The following is a 20,369-nucleotide window of genomic DNA, read 5'->3' as shown; positions in this document are numbered from 1 at the left end:
AAAGGCTTTCCCAACCCTAAAAAAAAAATATCCTCAGAATTTTCCTATTTAACCCAGGAAGAAGCTAAAATCTTGTGAAGCTTCAGAAAAAGCTCTCTCTGGCCTGTAGCTCTGGATCCTAACCCTGCACAAGAGAGGGCACAACACAAATTGTGCTCTGCATCATTGAGACCAGAAACGTGGCCCCTGGTCTCAAACATCCGCCACGCAGCATCGTCAGGTCTCTTAACCTGACTCTCGGGCACATGTTAAACCCAAGCTAAATTAACTCGACTGAGCCTGTTTGCCCTTCAAGACATACCCATGCAACAACCGCACAGCCGCACGTGGCCCTTAACACGAGGATTGCTTCTCCGGGTTGTGCAGGATCAGCAGACACACAGATTTTAGCTTGCTCTGAGCAATGCAGGAAGAATTCACATAGGTGAGCCCTCTGCATGAGTTTAAAAGTAGGCACGCTTAAAAGAGTCACAAAACTGACTTTGGATCAAAGTCTTAGAAACAAACGCCAGAGATGAACTGACTTTCAACTGTCCAATAGAACTAAATTCCCACAGAAAAGGGGGAACAAGGGACAAAGACCTGAGCTGCTTCTCATACAGGGGATGAGAGATATTTGCCCAAGGTTACAGAGCCTTGAATGGGGATGAATTACAGCCACAATAATCTGGCCTGCCCACACGCTCAGAACGTCACTGAACCGGAGTGGAGAAATAGGTATTTACATCAGAAACGTTACAATGCAAAGGAGAAAAAATAGCTCAGCCCACATATAAGATCCCATGGAACAAAGAACAATTTCCTTGCAATTCCCATCAAAGGCACGCTGATCTGTCATCTGTTCACGTCCGAGATTCCAAGGAAGCAGACAGGCTCTGACCAGTCTCACTTCTTGGAGCCTGGTACTCCCGCACCCGGCTGGCCGACGTGTGCGGTCGTGCTGGTCACTGCCGTCACATCGCGCTGCGTGAGAACTTCTGGCAAGCTTGCAACTATCTGCAAGCCCAAGAAGCCAAAGTGCTGCTCTCAGTAAAAATGAATGAGCTAACTATGACTTTTCTCTTTATTTTATGCAATTCTAGTGTAAACATAAGCTAGGGCAGCGTCCTGACAAAGCTGACAAAAATAGTAAGTGAGCCAATGCCATCTGACAGGCTGTAGTTCAGCTGCAAGAGATGCACTGTTTCTTCCCAAATTACTGGTGTAGTAATAGAAGTATTTTTTACCGCGATGCATTATTTAAAAGGGGAAAAAAAAAAAATAACCTAAAGCTACTTTCTGAAATAGTTCATGGGAAACTCTCGACAAAGGGCAATGGTGATTTGTTTCTCCTAAACGGATAACGGTGTCCATACTGCACCTCAGGACAATGTTTGGAAAGGCAAGAAAAAATAAAACATAAACCATGAGGAAGGATAGGGAAGGAAAAGCAAAAATATTTTAAATATTTTAAACATATCAAAGAATAACTGTGATCTTGTCATTGCAAAATTTCTTTAAAAAGGAAGGCTGGTCCAATAGTTTAGGACTCAGAAGAATCAGAGGAGTCACTTTCAGATCAGTTCATGAACATCCAATTAATAAAAGACTAGCACAGTCCCACCCCCTGGGAGCATTGCGAAGATAAATGTGTGATTTCAAGGCTCTCCAGTTCTCCACTGAGGCGCCCACTCCAGAAACAAGACAGCTAGACAGAATTCCCAAGTACCAGGAGAGCACTATTAGCAACGCTGTTCCCAAGTAGCCTATTGACTTCTCTAAAACGTTTGGCCTGTAGCAAACCATAACAACAGAAATACACACCACAAAGGATTTCATTATCGTTTTTAACTGCAGGACAAAAAAATGGAAAAATTCTCCAGAGCCTCATCACCAATGATGAATCATCAACCTGTGCAAAGTCACTTCATAAGTCACTGCACTCATCTGGCCCAATTCCTTTGGAAACAAACCCGGAGTCTTAAGTTTCTGCAAGTCACCAACCCATTACAGCAAATACTTTCTGGTTTCCACAGCGGGCAAGGTGTACAGGGACAGAAGGTGCACAGACCAGGGCAGATTAAACAGGGCAGTACAGTCGAGAGTTGCACGCGCTCAACTCACTGACTTCCTCCGCCAGCTACCCGCCTTGTCCCAGCACCCCTTCCCCTTCCTGCCCAACACCACCTTCCCGTTCCAAAACCAGAGCTGGCCCTCTGGGAAACAACGGCTAAATCACGACATTCCCTTCACCCCCACTCTGCAACGTAGAGCCCCACAGGGCTGGACTCAGCAGGGCTGTGTGCCGTGAGGGACAGCCAACATCTCCTTCTTCTTCCAAGCCTTCATCTGGAGGACAGAGCCCTCCAGCACCGAAGTCCACCACTAAACAAAAGGGGATAAGAAAGAGCTCCCCACAAAGAGCAATGCTGAGGAAAAGGGGCCACGTGGTGGGAGGAGGGCTGGGCTGCACTGCAGATCAAATACTGAAGCACATGTCCAGGTAAACTAATGGATCTCAAAGTCAGACTTCATTTGAGCATTTATGGTTCACCAAGTATATCCCGCGCCATCTCCCTTTATGTTACACAAGACCACTAGACACATTACGCTCCTTGCCTAGCATTTACCCAAAGTAATTTTAAACCACATCACGGTTCACAGTCTGAAATGAGAACAGGTGTCATGGAGCTGCTCCGAGCAAAAAAAAAATTCAACTGGCAACACCCCAAAACTCCCAACGAACGCGCAGAGCAGCAAGGCGGTGGGAGGCTGGCAAAAACAAATGAAATAGCTGTAATTCCATTCCTTCCCAACAATACACTGGCCTCTTCACCAGTGAAGAAAGACCTTCAATCATCGCTCCATCGCACAAACACACCTGCGGTTTGCTGTAACTGAAGACACCGAGTCTCAGACAGCCTGCTCACGCTTAGAGCTTGGAATGCTGCGTCTGTATTTAGCTTCTCCTCCTATCTGTCTGCTGGGAAAATCTTTAATCAAACACAAGATGTTTCAAAGGTAATCTCATGCCACAAAGCCATCTGCAAACCAACCAACAATCCCGTGCAACGGCTGCCACCTAATGTCAGGAAAGTAACTGCGCCCGCTGAAGCAAAAGACAACTTAATAAATGAAGCAACAGTTTCTGTTTAAAATTTTCCTCCGTGCCGTCACAAACAATGCACGCTAACACACCAGCGAAAAAATAATAATTCAGAAAAGGAAACACGTCCGGTATTTCATATTTATCTGGTGCTTTACAACCTCACACTACTACAGAAAGTAATCCCTTCATAATTATCACTCATGCAGAAAAAGCGGGGAGAAAAGCCACCAAGGCACTGATCATCGCGTGAAATCCCAGTCTCACGGTGAACCATCACGACAGAGGCAGGTCAGAAGCTTTCAGAAATACATTGTCAAGATAACTCAAAAGATTTTGCACCTTAACCTCACTGTTCAAAATATCACCCACTGATCTCTCTAGTCTGCACAGAGCCGAACACCCTTTGGCCAGGGAACGCCGCGGCTAGTGCCATCGTAGGCGCAGAGCCGAGCCTGGCAGCCCCCTGCCCCGCGCAGACGAGAATCCTGCTGGCGCGGGGCAGCGGCACGGAGCCTCTTCTACCACAGGCCAGCCAGGCTGCCCGGGCAGCACCAGCTATGCCTCCATCTGTAGGATTTTAATTATGCCATACCTGTAAGAAAGGCAAGCTACCCTGGGATTTGATATAGATGAACTACACGTTTGCTCCGCCATATTATTTACAATCCAATGCAACAAAAAAAAATAATTAAAACATGCTTTCCTCTTTCTTCCACACACACAGTCCAAGGCGGACTATTTTCTACTACAAAGATCATCAGCACAATGACAGTGAGGGGATACCAGGTCTCAAATCTAGAAGCCCTTTTGTTTTTTCTTTTAACCTAAAAAGAGATCCCTAATAAATCTGTATGGTAATTTCAGCAAAGCTGATCTCACAAATATCATACTTCAAAACAGCACTCCATTCAATTTCTTTTGCTTTCGTTATAGCGGTTTTGTTTCTCCCACATTAAATAGGAAATTGAACATAATGAAAAGAAACACCTCGTGCGAATATGCCCATCATTACTTACTTCTCCTGTGATTGGATTGGTTCCGTATTTCTTTATCCAAGGAACAATGCTCCTGAAAAGAGAATGGGTAAAGTAATAAGAGACAAGCACCACTGGAAACCACTATCGATGGACATGATTATTTTTGCCAACTTGCTAAGACCGAATGATGGTTACACAGCTGTAACCAAGCAGTTCAGCAACACAAAAATAAAGCTAAGTACAGACAGTAACTTACAGTATGTCAAAGACGGTCCCATCTGGTGTGCAAACTGGATATTCAAATGGCTGCAGAGACAAACTAGGAAAAAAGCACACACTCCTTTTAGCAAAATCAGCTGGAAATGATGATGACAGAAGCAAATAATGCTTTGCTGATTCACTTGCACATTAAAGCAAGGCCTATAGCAATGACAGTACTGAGTGGCTGCCAACACCCACTACCTGACTGTACATAAATTAAGTTAACGAGAAAACCCAGGAAAGGAACTGGTGCAGGTCAGTAACTGGTAGCTGCCAGCACACAGCGCCACAGGATGCTCTAACACTCCCCAAACCGCTTCCAGTGCCACGCTGGGCCCACCAGCAGAAAAGATGGTTCGTGCAGACAGACTGACTGTGCTCTGAGATGGGCGAGGGAGTAACTGGGGACCGCATCCAGCATCCCCCGTTCCGGGCGCTTCCATAACCCAGCCAGCTTTCAGCCAGGCAGCAGCAGTCCGTACATGCGGGTGGTAACTTCTTGAACCATTCAGTTTACAAGAGGATTTCCAACCCATCTCTACTAATTCCTCTCTTTCCCTCCAACACTTCAAGCAGTAAACTCTAAATACAAACATAAATGTTAATTCCATCTATCTAATCACTGTCTCAGGAAGATGAGGGACTGACCAAGCATGTTCTGAACTGGGAAAAGTAGATTCAAGTCCCAATTACACAGATTTGTAAGACTGGAATGATCATGTATGTACCCCATACACGATAATTGTTCTTAATTATTTTATTGCTTCTGTATTCTTTTAGCCATCAGATCCAATCTCAGCAGACACTGTTCACAGATATTGTAAGTTCTCATTATTATCTTAGTATTATCTAAGTACAGATATTATTATTATCTTAGTATTATCTAAGTACAGATATTGTTTCAGTTCTTATTGAATATTTTCTTGCAGCATTACTATAATAGCAGGCACAAATCAATGAATGTAACTACCCTGGAAGAACACGGCTTCAGTAATGGTTCAATGTCAACAGCCTGATGAATAGATGCATCATTTAATAATGAGAACGCAAATTTATTGTCTTACCTGCAGTGATCAAATGATAAACGTCTGAAATTAGTTCGCGGAAGGTCTGTTCATGTTAAAAAAAACCCAGGATTTCAATAAATACACAGTATTCTATGTAACCGAGGAATATTTGTGAGTTATGTTTTGCTGTATACATGGTGGCAATTTACTGATGACAAGGATAAATACACAAAATCTTGCAAAACCATAACTAAAATGGGACTTCTACAGGGCACAAGTATGCTCCTCACCTGAAATTACACACTCAGAAAAAAGTCAAAGCAGAGCTCTGACAGCAGAGTTTAGACATGATGATTAACGCTGTAACAGCTCCAAGCTCTGCCATCCCAGTGGGCACAGAACTTGCTGAAGGCTGGGATGGCTCATCTGGGCATTAAACCTTGACACTGAGCTGAGTGGTGCAGCGACACGCTGGAGGGACAGGATGCCACTCAGAGGGACCTGGACATGCTGGAGAAGTAGGTCCATGGGAACCTCATGGGGTCCAACAAGGCCAAGTGCAGGGTCCTTGCCCCTGGGTCAGGGCTACCCCCAGTCTCAGCCCAGGCTGGGGATGGAGGGATGGAGAGCAGCCCTGCAAAGAAGGGCTTGGGGGTGCTGGGCGGGAAAAGCTGGCCATGAGCCAGCAGCATGCGCTGGCAGCCCAGAACCCCGCCACAACCTGGGCTGCATCCCCAGCAGCGTGGGCAGCAGGGTGAGGGGGGGATTCCGCCCCTCTGCTCCGCTCTGGGGACACCCCCCTGCAGTGCTGCCTCCAGCTCTGGCGCACCAACAGCAAAAGGACACGGAGCTGTTGGAGTGGGGACAGAGGAGGCCCTGGAGATGCTGGGAGGGCTGGAGCCCCTCTGCTGTGGGGACAGGCTGAGAGAGCTGGGGGGGTTCAGCCTGGAGAAGAGAAGGCTCCGCGGAGACCTTAGAGCCCCTCCCAGTCCCTAAAGGGGCTCCAGGAAAGCTGGGGAGGGACTCTGGAGCAGGGAGGGGAGCCATGGCATGAGGGGGAACGGTTTTAAACTGAAAGCAGGGAGATTTGAATGATATTGGGAAGAAATTTTTCACTCTGAGGGTGGTGAGCCCCTGGCCCAGGTTGCCCAGAGAAGCTGTGGCTGCCCCATCCCTGGAGGGGTTCAAGGCCAGGTTGGACGGGGCTTGGAGCAACCTGGGCCGGTGGGAGGTGTCCCTGCCCAGGGCAGCGGGCGGGACTGTGTGGGCTTTAACTGTCCCTTCCCACCCAAACCGTTCCGTGGTTCAAAGAATTCCTGCTGCTTCCCGCCCACCAGCGCCCCCCGTCAGCCCGCGGTGGGGGGGGGCGGGACGAGCCCCGCTGCAGCCGCTGCTGGCGGGGTCTCCTCCGGCCCCCCCGGCCACATGGCCCCGCTGGAGGCGGGGGAACGCCCCACACCGCCCTTACCTGCTTTCTTGCCCCCGTAAAACTGGGTGTACTCGGCGCAGGTGATGTACCTGCCGGGAGAGGCGGTCACTGAGCGGCGGTCCCGGCGCCCCGCGGCCCCCCCGCCCCGGCAGCCCCCGCCGCGCCCTGGCCGCCCGCACCGCCCCTCGGCCCCGGCCCCGCTCACATCTTGTCCTTCTGGTGCTGCCGCTTCCCCATGGCGGCGGCTCGGCTCGGCCAGGCCCGGCCCGGCCCTCAGGAGGCGACTCGCTGGGCCCCGCCGGAAGCCGGGGGCTGTTCCGGTGTGTGCGCGGGGAAAGGCCGCGCCCGGCAGCGGGGCCGGCGGGCGGCGTTCCGGGGCCGGGCCGGGGCTGCGAGGAGAAAGGCGGGCGGCGGGACGGGGCTGAGGGCCGGGGCTCACGGCGGCGGGTCCCCCCCGGCAAATCTGATCTTATTCCGTTATTTGCTGCGGCCGGGCCCGCCCGCCCCGGCGAAGGGCTGAGGGACACTGTGGGGGTGCGAGGGCATCTGATGCCCTGGACATTCCCCGTTGCCTTGTTCGAACCGTTAATGAATAAAAGCTCCCTGTGTCTTTCAAATGAATATAATTGTTCCAATTACTAAAATCACCCTGGTTGTTCAAAACAAACTGCCCCCGCTCCCGCACTGAACCCGTTCCGCCTTGGTTTTGCTGTGGGTTTCCTTTGGTAACGTAACAGGGCCTTAAACAGTACTCAGAGCCCTCACCTGACACGAGGTGCGGATTGTAAACAGAAAATGCTAAAATATCCAGTTTAAGAAAAATGTTCACCTTCATTTAAAAATAAGTTTGTTGCATAGAATTTGAAATGATAATATTCCTGGTCTGTGGGGCAGTGACAGAAACTCCGCAGAAAAACAGGTAGGAAAACCTACACGGTATCTAATACGGAAACAGCTCTTCATAAAAAAGTATTTCAGCATCTCCAAAGACTTAATGACAAAGAACTTACTTTCCCTTAGCTAATTACCTAAGTTCTATTAAACAGCACTCATTACAGGACCAGTTGCAAACAGCACGAGGCCGACCAGCGATGGCGGGAATCCACACACCCCGCGGGCGCAAAGAGCCGCCTCCCCCAGCCCTCACTGACCAGGGCCGCCAGGACCATCCATGCTCCTTTGCTCTTCCCTCGTTAAACCACCGTCCGGGCGTCTGACCACACAGAACGGTCAAGAGCCAAAATCCAGAGAAGCCGATGGCCGGGCTCCCGCTTACCGCACCAGGCCTTGGAGCGGACCCACGTTTCCCCCAGCCCACGGCGTCCAACTCCGGTTTTAATCACTCCAGCTGCTCTGCTCGCTGCGTACACATTTCCCGCTGATGGCTGAAAACTCGCTGATGCCGTACCGAGCAGCAGCTGCTCAGCCCCTTGGTTTTATTGCTCTTCAGGACACATCAGTCAGCGTGCACATGGGATTGCCGTACAAATAATAATTTGCTGTACAAAAAAAAATACAAAGAAATACATCATGTCTGGCAGTTAAATACAGGAGGCAACAAACCCCTCCAAATACAGGGTTTTTCCCTCCCTCCTGGGATCCCAACACCCATATCACCGAGCGGGGCTGAACCACAGAGCACAGCTGGTCCTTGGCCTGGCTGCGGGTGACGCAGAGTGCATGCTTCTGCTAGAGGTTTAGGGGAGAACCTGCCCCTTTACAAGGGTTTAGGATACACTTACTCATTGCAATACTTCTTTTCTTACTCAAAAACGTCTCAACTAAGGTAATAAACTAGGACACACCCAAATAGTTGGGTCCTGGAAAGAACCACCACATACACTCACCTCTTTCTCAGCACCAAACAAACTTTGGGGAAGAAAACAAGTTGATTGATTTGGGTTCAGTGGAATTCCAAACCCACGCCACAAGTGCTGACAGGCCACCAGCACTATTTGGTTGTTACGAAATGCCACACAAGGACCACGGTCACAACTGCACAAAGCTGGTTCCCCGTGGCAGCACCGGGGGCTCCCCGAGGCGAGCAGCGCTCCCACACCGCTCCGGCTCCCTCGGCTCCGAGAGAAGAGGCTGCGGCTGCTCCAGGGAGATGGCGAGTACTTGTCTGATCACGCTTTCAGAGAAAGATCACCCAGGCAGTATTATTTATTTCTAGACGTGTTAACATGATTCAGCCTGCGCTGACATTTCTGGAGGTGTCTGTGCCCTTTGTAATAACTCAAGACCATGTTTTTGATTTTTGTTTTTTAAACCAATGCAATGTTCATTTATTTTTGTACTTACAAAAAAGAGCCACCCCATTGTATCCCTCCCCCCCAAAAATGCCTTTTACAAACATTTAAAAATTAAAAACCAGATGATGACATGTTAATTTGGTAGAATTATTTTGAAACATAGCTTTTGTAATTAGAGTTAAATTTCCTACAAGATGACTTTGTAGAGATAGCCTGATTATCGGCCAAATAAAATTCCATATTACAAGTTAGCAAATTCTAGTACAAAAATAGTCCATGTGTTAGAACAGCCTCATTATTATTATTATATTCACAGGAAAGAGTCTATTGGCTGCATAATACCTTAATATTTATGAAATTTCTTTTCATGTGGCTCATTCATCTAATTTAATATAGTGTCGAGCCTCAATAAATCCTCAGGCAAAAAACCCTAAACAGGGTTAAATATGCTGTTCAGTGTACTCTGAAGTACTGTGCTTTTCACAGGACATCCAAGAAACCCCACAAACAGTTCTCAGCTAGTTTTGATATTAAAATGAGATCCAGATCCAAAAGGACCCCCTGAAGTACATATCCACGACTTTCCACAGAAACAGAGGCCACAGCTTCGACGGTGAAGTTTCACTCGGAAACGGTCTCGCTCATCCACTCGTCATTTTCACAAATCCACTCCTGAGCTTCTTTAAAAACTAAAGCAGGTCACTCCCGAGGCGTCCGGGACCCTGCCGGCACTGCCCTCCTCAGGAGTGTCCCTGCGACCGGGCTCCCGCTCCTCTTCTGCCTCTGGTTAATGCTGTTCAGCAGTTTCTCTCGGACCAGACCCGCAGGGAAAATCTGGGGAATTGCTACTTGTCTCTCAAGATGTCTAGCTGCTCTTGATACTCTGTGAAAAGCCTCTGGAAGCGGAGGTTCTGTCCAATAACAGGAAGAAGCTCTTTCAATAGTTCTCTCTTTCGTAAACCCTGCACAAAAAACACAGAAGCATCCTCAGAATCTATTACCTGATATCATGAATATATTTGATAGAGCTACTTAAGACTCATGCCTCTTTTCCTGCCTGGAGAGGGCTGTGTATTTTATGTTCTTACTTTGCTTACACGACTTCCAGAATAAAAACGGTCTTTACATTTATATGCGCTCGCGAAGCTGGTGCAGCCTCCAGAGTTACAGACGCAGTTACAGGTGCGGTTACAGACTCCAGACGCGCTCCGAGAAGGGAGGGCATTTCATCGGCAAGTCACTATTTCCAAGTTGCCGTCTGAAGAGCGAGGAGACCCCAACACGCAGCTCCACTCCGTCTGCCTGACACTCACGACAGCACCAGAGCCGAGACTGCGGCACTCGGCATCTGTCTAGGGCTTCACGTGAAACAAATCCACGTGCCATGGAAGGAAGCCTGATTATGAGATCAGAGCAGAGTATGGAAAGAGGTCCAGGGGCAGCAAAAATAATTTGGGATTGCTTTTTCGCCACTAAATTTAATCATATTTTAAGTTGTATTGTTTATCCATGTTCTATTTTGTTGCCATGTTTCTATGTCTATCTGTTTTCATGGGAAACTCTTCCTTGTTCTTTGTTAAACTATTATCAGGACTCACCATAACTGTTGATTCCCACTGACTTCCAGCTGAGTAATGGACTGGACCCAGTAAATCCTTGCATAATTCTCGCAAACGATATTCAAACCCTGAATATTGTCAGAAAATAAAGTGACATTCATAAGCATTTCACTAAATACAATGTTCAGGAAAGAGTTACAAGTATCCAGGATAAACTAAAGCTGAAACCACTGATTTCTGAAAAAGTATATTATTCTTCTAACAGCAAATCCTTGGAAAGATGATTTGAAAAGCTTCTAGAGTTCCGAAGGATTTGGTTTTAAGTTCTCAAAACCAAAAACCCTACTGAAGATGTCTACAATAGGGAGAAAAACTGAAGTAGTGACTCCAGTTTGTTTGAAGAGCTGCCCTCCCCCCTCCCACATAAATATACCAGCTTTTAAAAAAACAAAACAAAATACATTGGAAAACTGTCAGACTTCAACAGCCAGAGAACTAACACAAAAGAGATATCACAAGAGTTAGAAAGCCACGAGATGAAAAGCAGTGAAAAGCTGTTAGGTTGCATTTAATGGCAATATATGAAACTGGAAAAACGGAGTCGGTCGTAAAAAACAAAGAAATAAATCAGACCTCCTTCTAAGACATTAAAATATTACTGAACTAGAAGAGATCTCTCAAACCCTTAGCAAAAGAGCTTATAACAAAATTAAAATAGATCCAATTAACATGCATGAATTTAAAAAAAAAAGAAAACCTTTAATAAAACCACAGCTTCCAGGCCAGCTTTATTCACCTAAAAAATTCAGAGGAGGGAAATCCCTTGCCAGTAACAAAGCCATCCGTTTGAGAGTAACTTGCCAATCCAGGTATAATAGATTGAATATTTTAATGGATTAGGATTCATTCAATGTTGTAATTATCATAGGAATAAAGGGTAAATAACAGGATGTGCGATTTTCAAAATTTGGCAGAGCCAGGAAATGGCAGGTGAGGAAAGCAGCGTGTGCAGCAACGCCCCGTGTACGCGCCGCCGCAGGGCAGAGACCATCGCGCGGCGCAGGGGGAACCGCACACACGATGGAGGGGCTCAACTAGCGAAGACTTTTACAAGTGTCACTGTCTCTCTACCATATGACCTGAGACGAACATTTTAATCTCAACCGGGGAAGGACAGAGAGAATCATATGTAGTTCATTAAGCTCTCATTAAATAAGGTGGGGATCAAAAGGCAAGAATTAATAAGCTCAATTTTAATTCTGCCAGCACCTATTAGGTGGCCTAACATGAACCATTTCGCTTCCCTCTGTGTAAAGTGATGATGCATGGTGAGGAATGAGGCTGAATTAATACACTGGGAACTACTAAGTGTTGAACGCGGGCGAGCAGAGATACAAGAGAGATCTTTAGAATCCAAGAAGCCTAAAGTCCGTTGGTTAACCTTATTTAACAGAACAGCACGGAGATATAGCGTATTCAAATATAAAGCAGACACAAGCAACCTTTCTTACGGGTTTCTTTCCTCACAGAATTTAACCTGTGAAGCTCACCAGTACGGGCTGTTGAAATTTTAGAATGAAACAAAAATATAAAGCGCAAGTAATGCAGGCAAATTCCCTGCAGTTTTATGTGCTCTGGTACAAAGTGTCAGAGACCGAGCAACTCTTCCATTTCCCATCGGGCAGGGACTCAGTTGCCTGAGGGGTGTTACGTATTTCACAAGGTGCTGCTGGTCCCTCTGAACGCCTGCAGTTGCTGCCAGGTGATAGATATGATATGTCTGACAGACCGCTGCGCTTTTTTACAACGCCGTCCCTATTTCTGAGGTCCGCAGATGGCCTTGTTTCCCCAGGTCACACAGGACTCCCCAGGACCGAGCGCCAGAGGAAGCAAATGCGCTTCAGCAGTTTGTTGTGGTTTTACGTAAACCCTGAGTCCAGAAGCCAAGTGCTAAAAGGAGAAGGTTAAATGCAACCACAAATATAAATGACGTGAGTAGAGCGTTTCTTCAAACTCCACAGAGCTGCAAAGCAGCAAGAGCGCGTGGCAGGCCTCACCTTCATTGACCAGGTACCGTGCATAGATGAGCAGCCAGTGGCGGTACTCGTGGCTGGACTGCAGCGTAAGAGCGGCTGCGATCTGGCTCTCCAGGTACGCCAGCGTTGTTTCCTGTTGCACCAGATGAGGCATGGAGAACAGTCTTGCAGCTTGCCTTCCTGAACTACAAAACCAAAGAGAAATTAACACGCCAGCCATTAGATAAGATACTAATTTAAGGAGTGTATGTTTTTGTAGTAGAAGGTGTTCTACGCTTGTCTTTCAGAGGCACCTCGTGGCCCAGAGCTCAAGCTTCTCATGACACAGGCAGCACTTCACAGCAAACCGCCTCCGCCCCCACCGGACCTTTTACAAGTACCGAGGTCCACAGAGGGTTTCCTGCCTCCTCCTCTTTCTCTCTTCCTTTCACCTGTCTTCTCTTTAAGAACACGTGCTTTTCAGCGACCAAGTGCTCCTGAACATTTACAGGAAATCCCGATGACTGCCTTTACCTTCCTCTGCCCCTCACCAGTGAAAGTCATGAAACAAACACAAGATGTAAAGTCAGCCTAAAGCATTTAAAGGATTTCTTACAAATAAATGTATTGTCATGAGAAGGCTAATTTGAAAAAGAAACCAATTAGTTCCTTTTTGAAAAAAAAAAAAAAGCTAATTTTTCAGTCTGATATTGTCTCTCTCAAAAAGAGGGTGGTGTTTGTTTGGACTTCAAATATTTTTCCCAGTTAATTCCCCTTCCTCCCCAAGAGAACAGCAATAAAATCATACAACTCTATACAGTCTCTCTCACCAAAAAAATTAAACTCAGATGTGAAGAACAGAAATAACACAGAAATCTGCCTGGGAAATCTAATTCAAATCCAGGTGAGGATGGGCTAATTAATTACCTACAGGAGTCTGCTCTGGCTCACACAATTCCCTGGTGATATTTTCAGATGTTAAAAAATACGTGTTAGATGACTAATCACTCAACTTTCTCAAAGACTTCATTAATAGATCCCTTGAGGACAACTGAGCTACTCAAAATTTGTAGGCCTACTCCAGAAAGCTGGTAAACTAAAAATTAAAATGTAAGAAATTCAGTTCAGTGAATCAAAATATTACATGCACAGAATTGTCAAATATTTTACCCATGCAATAAAGAGGAGCCTTAAAATGATTAAGTTTAGAGCATGCTTTCCTGTCCCCCAAACAATCTCAAAGTAACATCAAGATGCAGACTATAAATGTGCAAAGGATTAAAAAGAACCCCAAACACTATGACACAGTGCTATTAGAGTCTGCAGAGTTAACTCACTGATTGAAACGCATGAATAAATAATGGGGGGGGGGGGCGAAGACAAACAAGTTGAAGAAACGAAGCAATTAAGTGCATACTTCGATGTTCGTCCCTGTATTACAGCTAAGGGCCCAGAACACAGCATGGCTTCTTGGGATGGCAAACTATTCCTGAAGTCTGCGCATTGTGCTAGAGAGTCCTGTTTGTCAGAAACAAGATTCCTGGAAAAAAGAGAGCAAACAAGCAAAGACGGGTTTGAGGAGAGTAGGCAGGGATATCAGGGGATGCAGCTCTGTTCTGCCCCAAAGCCAGACCCACATTTTCACAGATAACCAAAAAACTACCACCAAGCTGCTCAGGAATTCCACAGACCCCGACTGCTCCCACTCCATGTCCAAATTCTGCTGGTGCTGTCACGGAAACGTCCCTCCCACACCCAAAGTTGACAACATTAATTGTGTAATATTTCACATTAATTTTGAAGGAAATTTTGACAGTCCCTCTCCCCACGGCAGCTCACGGAGGGAGCTGGCAGTCCCAGCCGGCACCTCCAGCCTTCCCAAGGGAACCACTGCCGCTGGTCTGAGATGCCAAGGGAATCCCTGGCTCAAACCGCTGCTAACTTTAGACCTCCAGACAGCTCAGAGGTAAAATGGCACCAATATTTAAAACGCTCTTTACTGCTTCATCATGTTTAAATTTGTATGGTGACTAAAGGCATGGCTCGTATGTCTCCAAAGCTGTGGTACAAACTAAAAAAGGACAGTAAATTCAGAATTATGCTCCATATTGACTGGGAAAATTTCTGCATGATTTCTCAGTTTATCTAAAGAACAAATACGGTGTTTTTTCCTTTCTCAAAGGATTCACATCAAGCAGTTGACTAGTAACAATTATTCTAAGGAGGAATTAAAACAACAAACCCCTTCATCAAGCATGCTCATTACACTAAGTACCACAATTACACTAAGACTGCAAGATGCTTTTTCCTCTTAGAAAGACAATAAAGAATCTGTTTGGGACAGACACTGTAAATAACTTAACCATGGGAATTCCTTTACGGGAACTTGCACCCTGACAGAAATAAGCGAGTCCCTGGGGAACGGCTCTGCTGGCAGCCTGAGCCCAGTGAGGCACAGGATCCGCTGGAGCCTTTCCCTGTGTAATGACTCTCCCATGGGAACTCTCTGAGGATGACGACTCCTCCTCTCCTCCGCTACCTGACTTATTGCACCCATTAAACTTTTCAGTCTTGGAGGCAAAGAGCTCTCTTCAAACAAGTCTTAAGGAGTGATGGGGACTGACAATGCCAGGCACATGGCAACTCCAGGACTAGAGTGCATAGGTCTTATTTTCTCTGGGAACTGGGCAAAATGATTTTAACATGTCTGAACTCCCAGCAAAACCCTGAAAATTGTTTTGACAAATTTTCCATAACTGCATTCTTTTACATAAAAAAAAAAAAAGTAAGAGTGAACCGTAAGGCTAGGTTATCTTGAAGCATGGCCAACCACTCGACAGATTCAAGTGACATATATCGGCAAAAGTAGACATAGGTGGATGTTAATAAATAAAAGAGTATACACCGTGGCGGATAGTGTGATAACGCAAGCTGTAGTTTAACTTTTTCATTTTTGATTAAGCAATATAATTTCATTAATAATATAATAAAGACATACAGTGGTGAACTACAGCAAAACTAAGCCTGGAGTGCGATCCTACTCAGGCTAACCTTCAAAATATGGAGTGAGACAGTAAATCAGAATACACGTCAGTTCAGCTAAGTTATCAAAGCAGGAACTAATATGTAACTTACCACGTAGAAAGAGAAGGATTAAAACAGTACGCCTTGCCATCGGACATGCTCATTACAGGTATACCATGCTGAGTCAGCAAGATCTGAGAGACAGTTGCATCGCTTCCTACAAGTCAAGTCAGACCAAGGTATTGCTTTTCGAGTCTTGCATAACATTCACAATGGTAAAAAATGCTATCCACCATTAATTACCAGTCACAGCAAACAACAGAAGAAGGTGAGGTAAATGTTATTCTCAAGCACTGATAAGGAAGGTCAAAACACAAGATAACGACAGTGAGCATCAGGCTCGCTGCAGCAGCATTAAAATCACTCTTCTGCAAAATCCATTATCAACCTCGATGCCGCAATTTGTACAGAACATTGGCTTAATTGGAAACGTTCTCCATATCTAGGGGCAATCTTCAGCAATTCTACCATCTCTCCTGTAACCCAAGAAGCCTTTCACCTTTCTTTATCCCATTAAGTTAAAATTCTACAATCTAGCATCCTTAGAAAATGTGCTGTCTAAGAAGGTGTAAGTGGGCTAGCTGGAGTCTCTCATTTCCCAGCATATCCCAGGCCCGGGGTTTGTGCATGTAACTTCTAATGAAGACATGTGCAAACTGCTAGTACAACTACTTCTCCAGCTAGTTTTGATTAGTACTGTACGGACTAAAGCTAAAACAGAAACCAATATGCTCCAAAACACTGCTTTTTTGGATAATTCTTTTCATTCCAGATAATGGCAACAATAGAAACTGAAGATTTTGAAATAACGAATCTGAAGTAATCAGTTGTTGCTCACCATTAAGATAACATGCATGCAAAGTACCCACAGAAAAATTGCTGTAACAGCAGATTTACGTAAAATATTTGGTTTGTGATCTTCACAACACTGAATTTTCACATTCAGAAGCAAGCCACAATATAATCAGCTACAGAATCTTGTACCAGTCTGTTACGCGTTGATATTCTCGTCTCAGTTATTTCTACTGTATTGCAGCATTGCCAGTGACTTCCTTTTATTACATAACAACAAAGGAAAATAATTTGTTTAGACTTTTCAGGTTTCGTAAAATTTCAGTGTATTCATAAATGGCACTGAATAGTACAGGTGGGCTCAAAGGTTGGTAACTAAATGACTCTTTTTATTACCTGAAAATATTGTTTGCAAAGACTCATCTCTAACAATGGCTGTCTGCTTGTGAACATCCCTGAAAGAGATAAAAGGAAAAGTCTGCCGTTTACAAGCAAATTAATGCTACAAAATCATTTAACAAATGCACTTCTTCAATATTCACGACAAAGTAAAGGGGGGTTGTGAGTTTGGGTTTTTTTGGTTTTGACATTTTCTTCACTGCTTTGACAAAATGATTTTGGCAAACTCAAACAGCTTACGGCAAGACAGAAGTCAATAGCGTTGAACAGCTTTCATCAGGAAACCTCATTACAAGAAGGATCCAAATGACTCCTTCAGGAGCTCTGCCTTGCATGAGACATTAGGTTAAATTCAACAACTGTAAACAAGTACAGCAGTTTTTATCTCAGTATCTTGAGGATGGATAGAGGATTTCTAACTCTGAAACTCATGTACTTTATTGACTAAGTATGATGAAAGTTGGAAATATCCACCTTTTTCCCTCCTCAATCCATTCCATCTGCACGACACAAGTCTATCCGAGGGAGGATGTTTAATCTAGTAACTTCTAGCTGATCATCTGTCTTCCCTCTAGAACCAAATTCAGTATCACGGACCACCCAAGAACAGAGAAGGAAAGGATTCAAGTCCTGCCCAATTAATTCTTCATATTGCACCCAAAAATGGACTTGTGTTCAGGCCTGATTTAGTTTAAGCCTCAGTGTGAACAGCAACGCACTGACACCCCTCACCAGAGTTCCCTCTAGAAACGAGCCGGCTGACGGGGGCTTACCAAACAGAGAGCGTAGCAGCAGTGGTGAGAGCCATGATGTAAGAACCCGTGCAATGCAGGGTGGAAATGGGTGTATTCAATATTATAGGAGGAAGAAGGCGACGACCACAAGCTGAAAATACCGACAATGTTCGTTTCTCGCAGGCTACACTTACAATCTCACTAAAAAAAAAAAAAAATCAAAAAGAAACATTTACATTTTGTGAAATGCAAGTAGCATAAAACCAAACTGATTTCGTGTATCATACAGCTTGGGCTAATTCCCAAAAATGTAACTATTACAGCTTTAGAAAAAACCCTGGGTACCAAAAGAAAAGGTCAAAAACTAGCCGGATTAGATATAAATGCATTCCGTGCCTCCTTGCTTTGGTTATAACTAGGCCGGTCTACAGAGATGGGCAAGAGAAGGTTTGCAGGCAGAGACAGTGTCTTTTGTTAGAGCCCGGGGCACAGCTGGAAATATCAGTAAAGCTTTCGGGTATACGCAAGCTCTCCTTCAGGCTTGTACTTGTATTTAGCTTTAAAATCTGCTGCTTCGTTTTTAGACCTGGACGTGGCTCAGGCTTCAGAAATACAGTTTCAATTTAAACTCTGAGGTTGGAACTAAGCAAAGTTGAGAAAAGTAAGGAATAAAATAGCTGAAGACTCAGGAAAATACTTCTATGTCACAAAACATCCTGTTCCAAATTTTTCATTCTTTAGTAGTTAGCACTTGAACAACTGTCGCTTGCCATGATTAAGTCAACTTTAAAGAAGAAATTTAAAGAGGAAATGTAAATACACAGTAAATAATGACAGGACCAGAGGAAATGGTCTGAAGCTGCGGCAGGGGAGGTTTAGATTAGATATTAGGAGGAATCACTTTACTGCAAGAGTGGTCAGGCACTGGAAGAGCTGCCCAGGGAGGGGGTTGAGTCACCATCCCTAGAGGCGTTTAAGAAACATCTAGATTTGGCACTTCAGGGCATGCTCTAGTGGCAGAGATTGTAGATTGTTTGGTTGGACTCGATGATCTTAAGGGTCCTTTCCAACCATGAAGATTCTGTGATTCTGTGAAAATAGTTGTAACTGGCTAATGAGAATCTGTGATGCTTTAAGACTGCACAGAGCTAACACTTGCAGTGAAACTGGTCTTAAGACCAAGAGCAGTACATATTTTTAGCCACAAAACATTAATTAGAAAGTAAAAATTACTATAGTGGGTGATAAAACCAGCAAATAGCAGTAGCCGACAGAAGTGAGAATCTCTATTAAGAACTCCACAGGCTAAGAATTTAAGAGCACCAACGTATCAGAGCAGGTCAGCTGCAAGAGAAACGGGACAACTTGAGCCAAGCCCAAAGAATCACAGAAGTCCCTAACAGAAGTGACCCAGTTAATCAACTTCTCTAAGTAAGTAGAGAAAGATATGGTTAAAGTCTCTACCTATTTGTAAATATGTGGATTTAGGTGCAATCAACTTTCTGTAAAGTGTACTTTTGTACCCCTAAGAATGTTTTCTGGCTTTCAGGCCCCTCTTCCTCCACAATACCCTCCCTTACCAGCTTCCCGCGGCGGTGAGAATCCGACTGGTGAGGACCGTCTCCCATTCCTTGCCTTCTCGATTACACTTTAACCTGCTCAACTTTGAACCTCCCACTGTGGTCATTTCATTCTCCACTTCAAGGTACATTGATGGATCTGAACTTAGCTGAAATACAAAAAATAAAACACTTTTTGGAAGAGGAAAAGAACTAATCAAAAAAGCAGCAGCTACTATTGGATCCAAAACAATTATGTCTTTAAGAACGGATTTAAGTATGGCATTCCTTGTTTAAAGTGGCTTCAAAATATGCTGTGGTACTTCAAAAGAAGCAGATCTCTGAAAATCAGTCTTGGCTAGAACAGAAATAATTTCTTTGTATTCAGAGCATAAGAATAAAGAAAGGCTGTGCTAGTCTTTGCTTCCTAACTAAGGGCACCAGATCAAGTCTAGATGTGTCCAGCCTCCCGACAAGCTTGCAATTAGAACCAGACTACCACAGCCTAAACACGCAGAAAAATTATTTCATAAATACCTAAAAATAACACTATTTGCCAGTCTCTTCAGATGTAGAGCACCTCCAGAGAGCTCTCAGAAAAGACTTGTTTTTTCTCTTCAGCAGTGTCCTACCAGCACGACTGTACTAACAGTGCAGCAGTTGCGCCCCGCGGAGACTCTGAGCTTCACGACACTTTGCTTAACCAGGAGGAGGGACTGTGGAACCAGAGGGTCGTCTTTGAAGTTTAGCTACTTCAGAACTGCCCTATTTTTAGAGCTCATTTGCCATTAACTTTTCTCATAGAGTCATATTCTTAGAAGCTGAAGTATACCATCTTGCTTGCTTGAACAAATACACATATTAAAACAATTTATCAAAGGATCTGAATAATCTAAGAATATAAAAAAGCAGGATTTTTTTTAAAAAGTATTAAGCGTTTTTTCCCCTTATAGTCCACTTACTTGCAAAGTAAACGATTTCTGTGGGATTGGGGTTGGCAGTTTAAGTGCTAATGCTGGTGCAGAGATGCAAGCAGCATCCTTCTCAGAGGCCAGTGCAGCTGGGGACTGGAAAAAAAAATATTGCAGAAATAGTTATGTTTTTCCATTAAAAAAGTTAAAAACAGTGATATTCTATAATATAGATTCATTTGAAAGATAAATTTTTTTAAAAAATTTCAAATAATGCCAATTGTAAATATTAATCTTTT

General features: G+C 44.8%; 2 protein-coding genes across 3 annotated transcripts in view; both read right to left on the bottom strand.

Moving 5' to 3' along the window:
- Positions 1-7,081, bottom strand: part of PPIL2 (peptidylprolyl isomerase like 2) — a 71,872-nt gene extending 64,791 nt beyond the window's left edge. Inside the window, exons 1-5 of the mRNA XM_074605888.1 lie at positions 6,968-7,081; positions 6,802-6,851; positions 5,391-5,436; positions 4,322-4,384; positions 4,105-4,156 (exon numbers count right to left, since the gene is read on the bottom strand). Coding sequence (XP_074461989.1) covers positions 4,105-4,156; positions 4,322-4,384; positions 5,391-5,436; positions 6,802-6,851; positions 6,968-6,999 — 243 coding nt within the window. The 5' untranslated portion in view covers positions 7,000-7,081. The remainder of the gene's footprint in view (positions 1-4,104; positions 4,157-4,321; positions 4,385-5,390; positions 5,437-6,801; positions 6,852-6,967) is intronic.
- A 1,825-nt stretch (positions 7,082-8,906) lies between these two features.
- HIRA (histone cell cycle regulator) overlaps positions 8,907-20,369 on the bottom strand; it is a 35,465-nt gene continuing 24,002 nt past the window's right edge. The window contains exons 17-25 of one of the 2 annotated variants that reach the window (XM_074606048.1): positions 20,122-20,226; positions 19,181-19,329; positions 17,640-17,801; positions 16,864-16,922; positions 15,727-15,832; positions 14,009-14,131; positions 12,634-12,797; positions 10,616-10,704; positions 8,907-9,979 (exon numbers count right to left, since the gene is read on the bottom strand). In XM_074606048.1, coding sequence (XP_074462149.1) covers positions 9,863-9,979; positions 10,616-10,704; positions 12,634-12,797; positions 14,009-14,131; positions 15,727-15,832; positions 16,864-16,922; positions 17,640-17,801; positions 19,181-19,329; positions 20,122-20,226 — 1,074 coding nt within the window. In that variant the 3' untranslated portion in view covers positions 8,907-9,862. Of the gene's footprint in view, positions 9,980-10,234; positions 10,414-10,615; positions 10,705-12,633; positions 12,798-14,008; positions 14,132-15,726; positions 15,833-16,863; positions 16,923-17,639; positions 17,802-19,180; positions 19,330-20,121; positions 20,227-20,369 lie in introns of those variants that run through there. The other variant, XM_074606049.1, reaches the window with a different exon arrangement.

This window comes from Larus michahellis, chromosome 13 (genome assembly GCF_964199755.1).
Source record: "Larus michahellis chromosome 13, bLarMic1.1, whole genome shotgun sequence".
Lineage (NCBI taxonomy): Eukaryota > Metazoa > Chordata > Aves > Charadriiformes > Laridae > Larus > Larus michahellis.
This window is presented reverse-complemented; position numbering and strand designations above follow the sequence as displayed.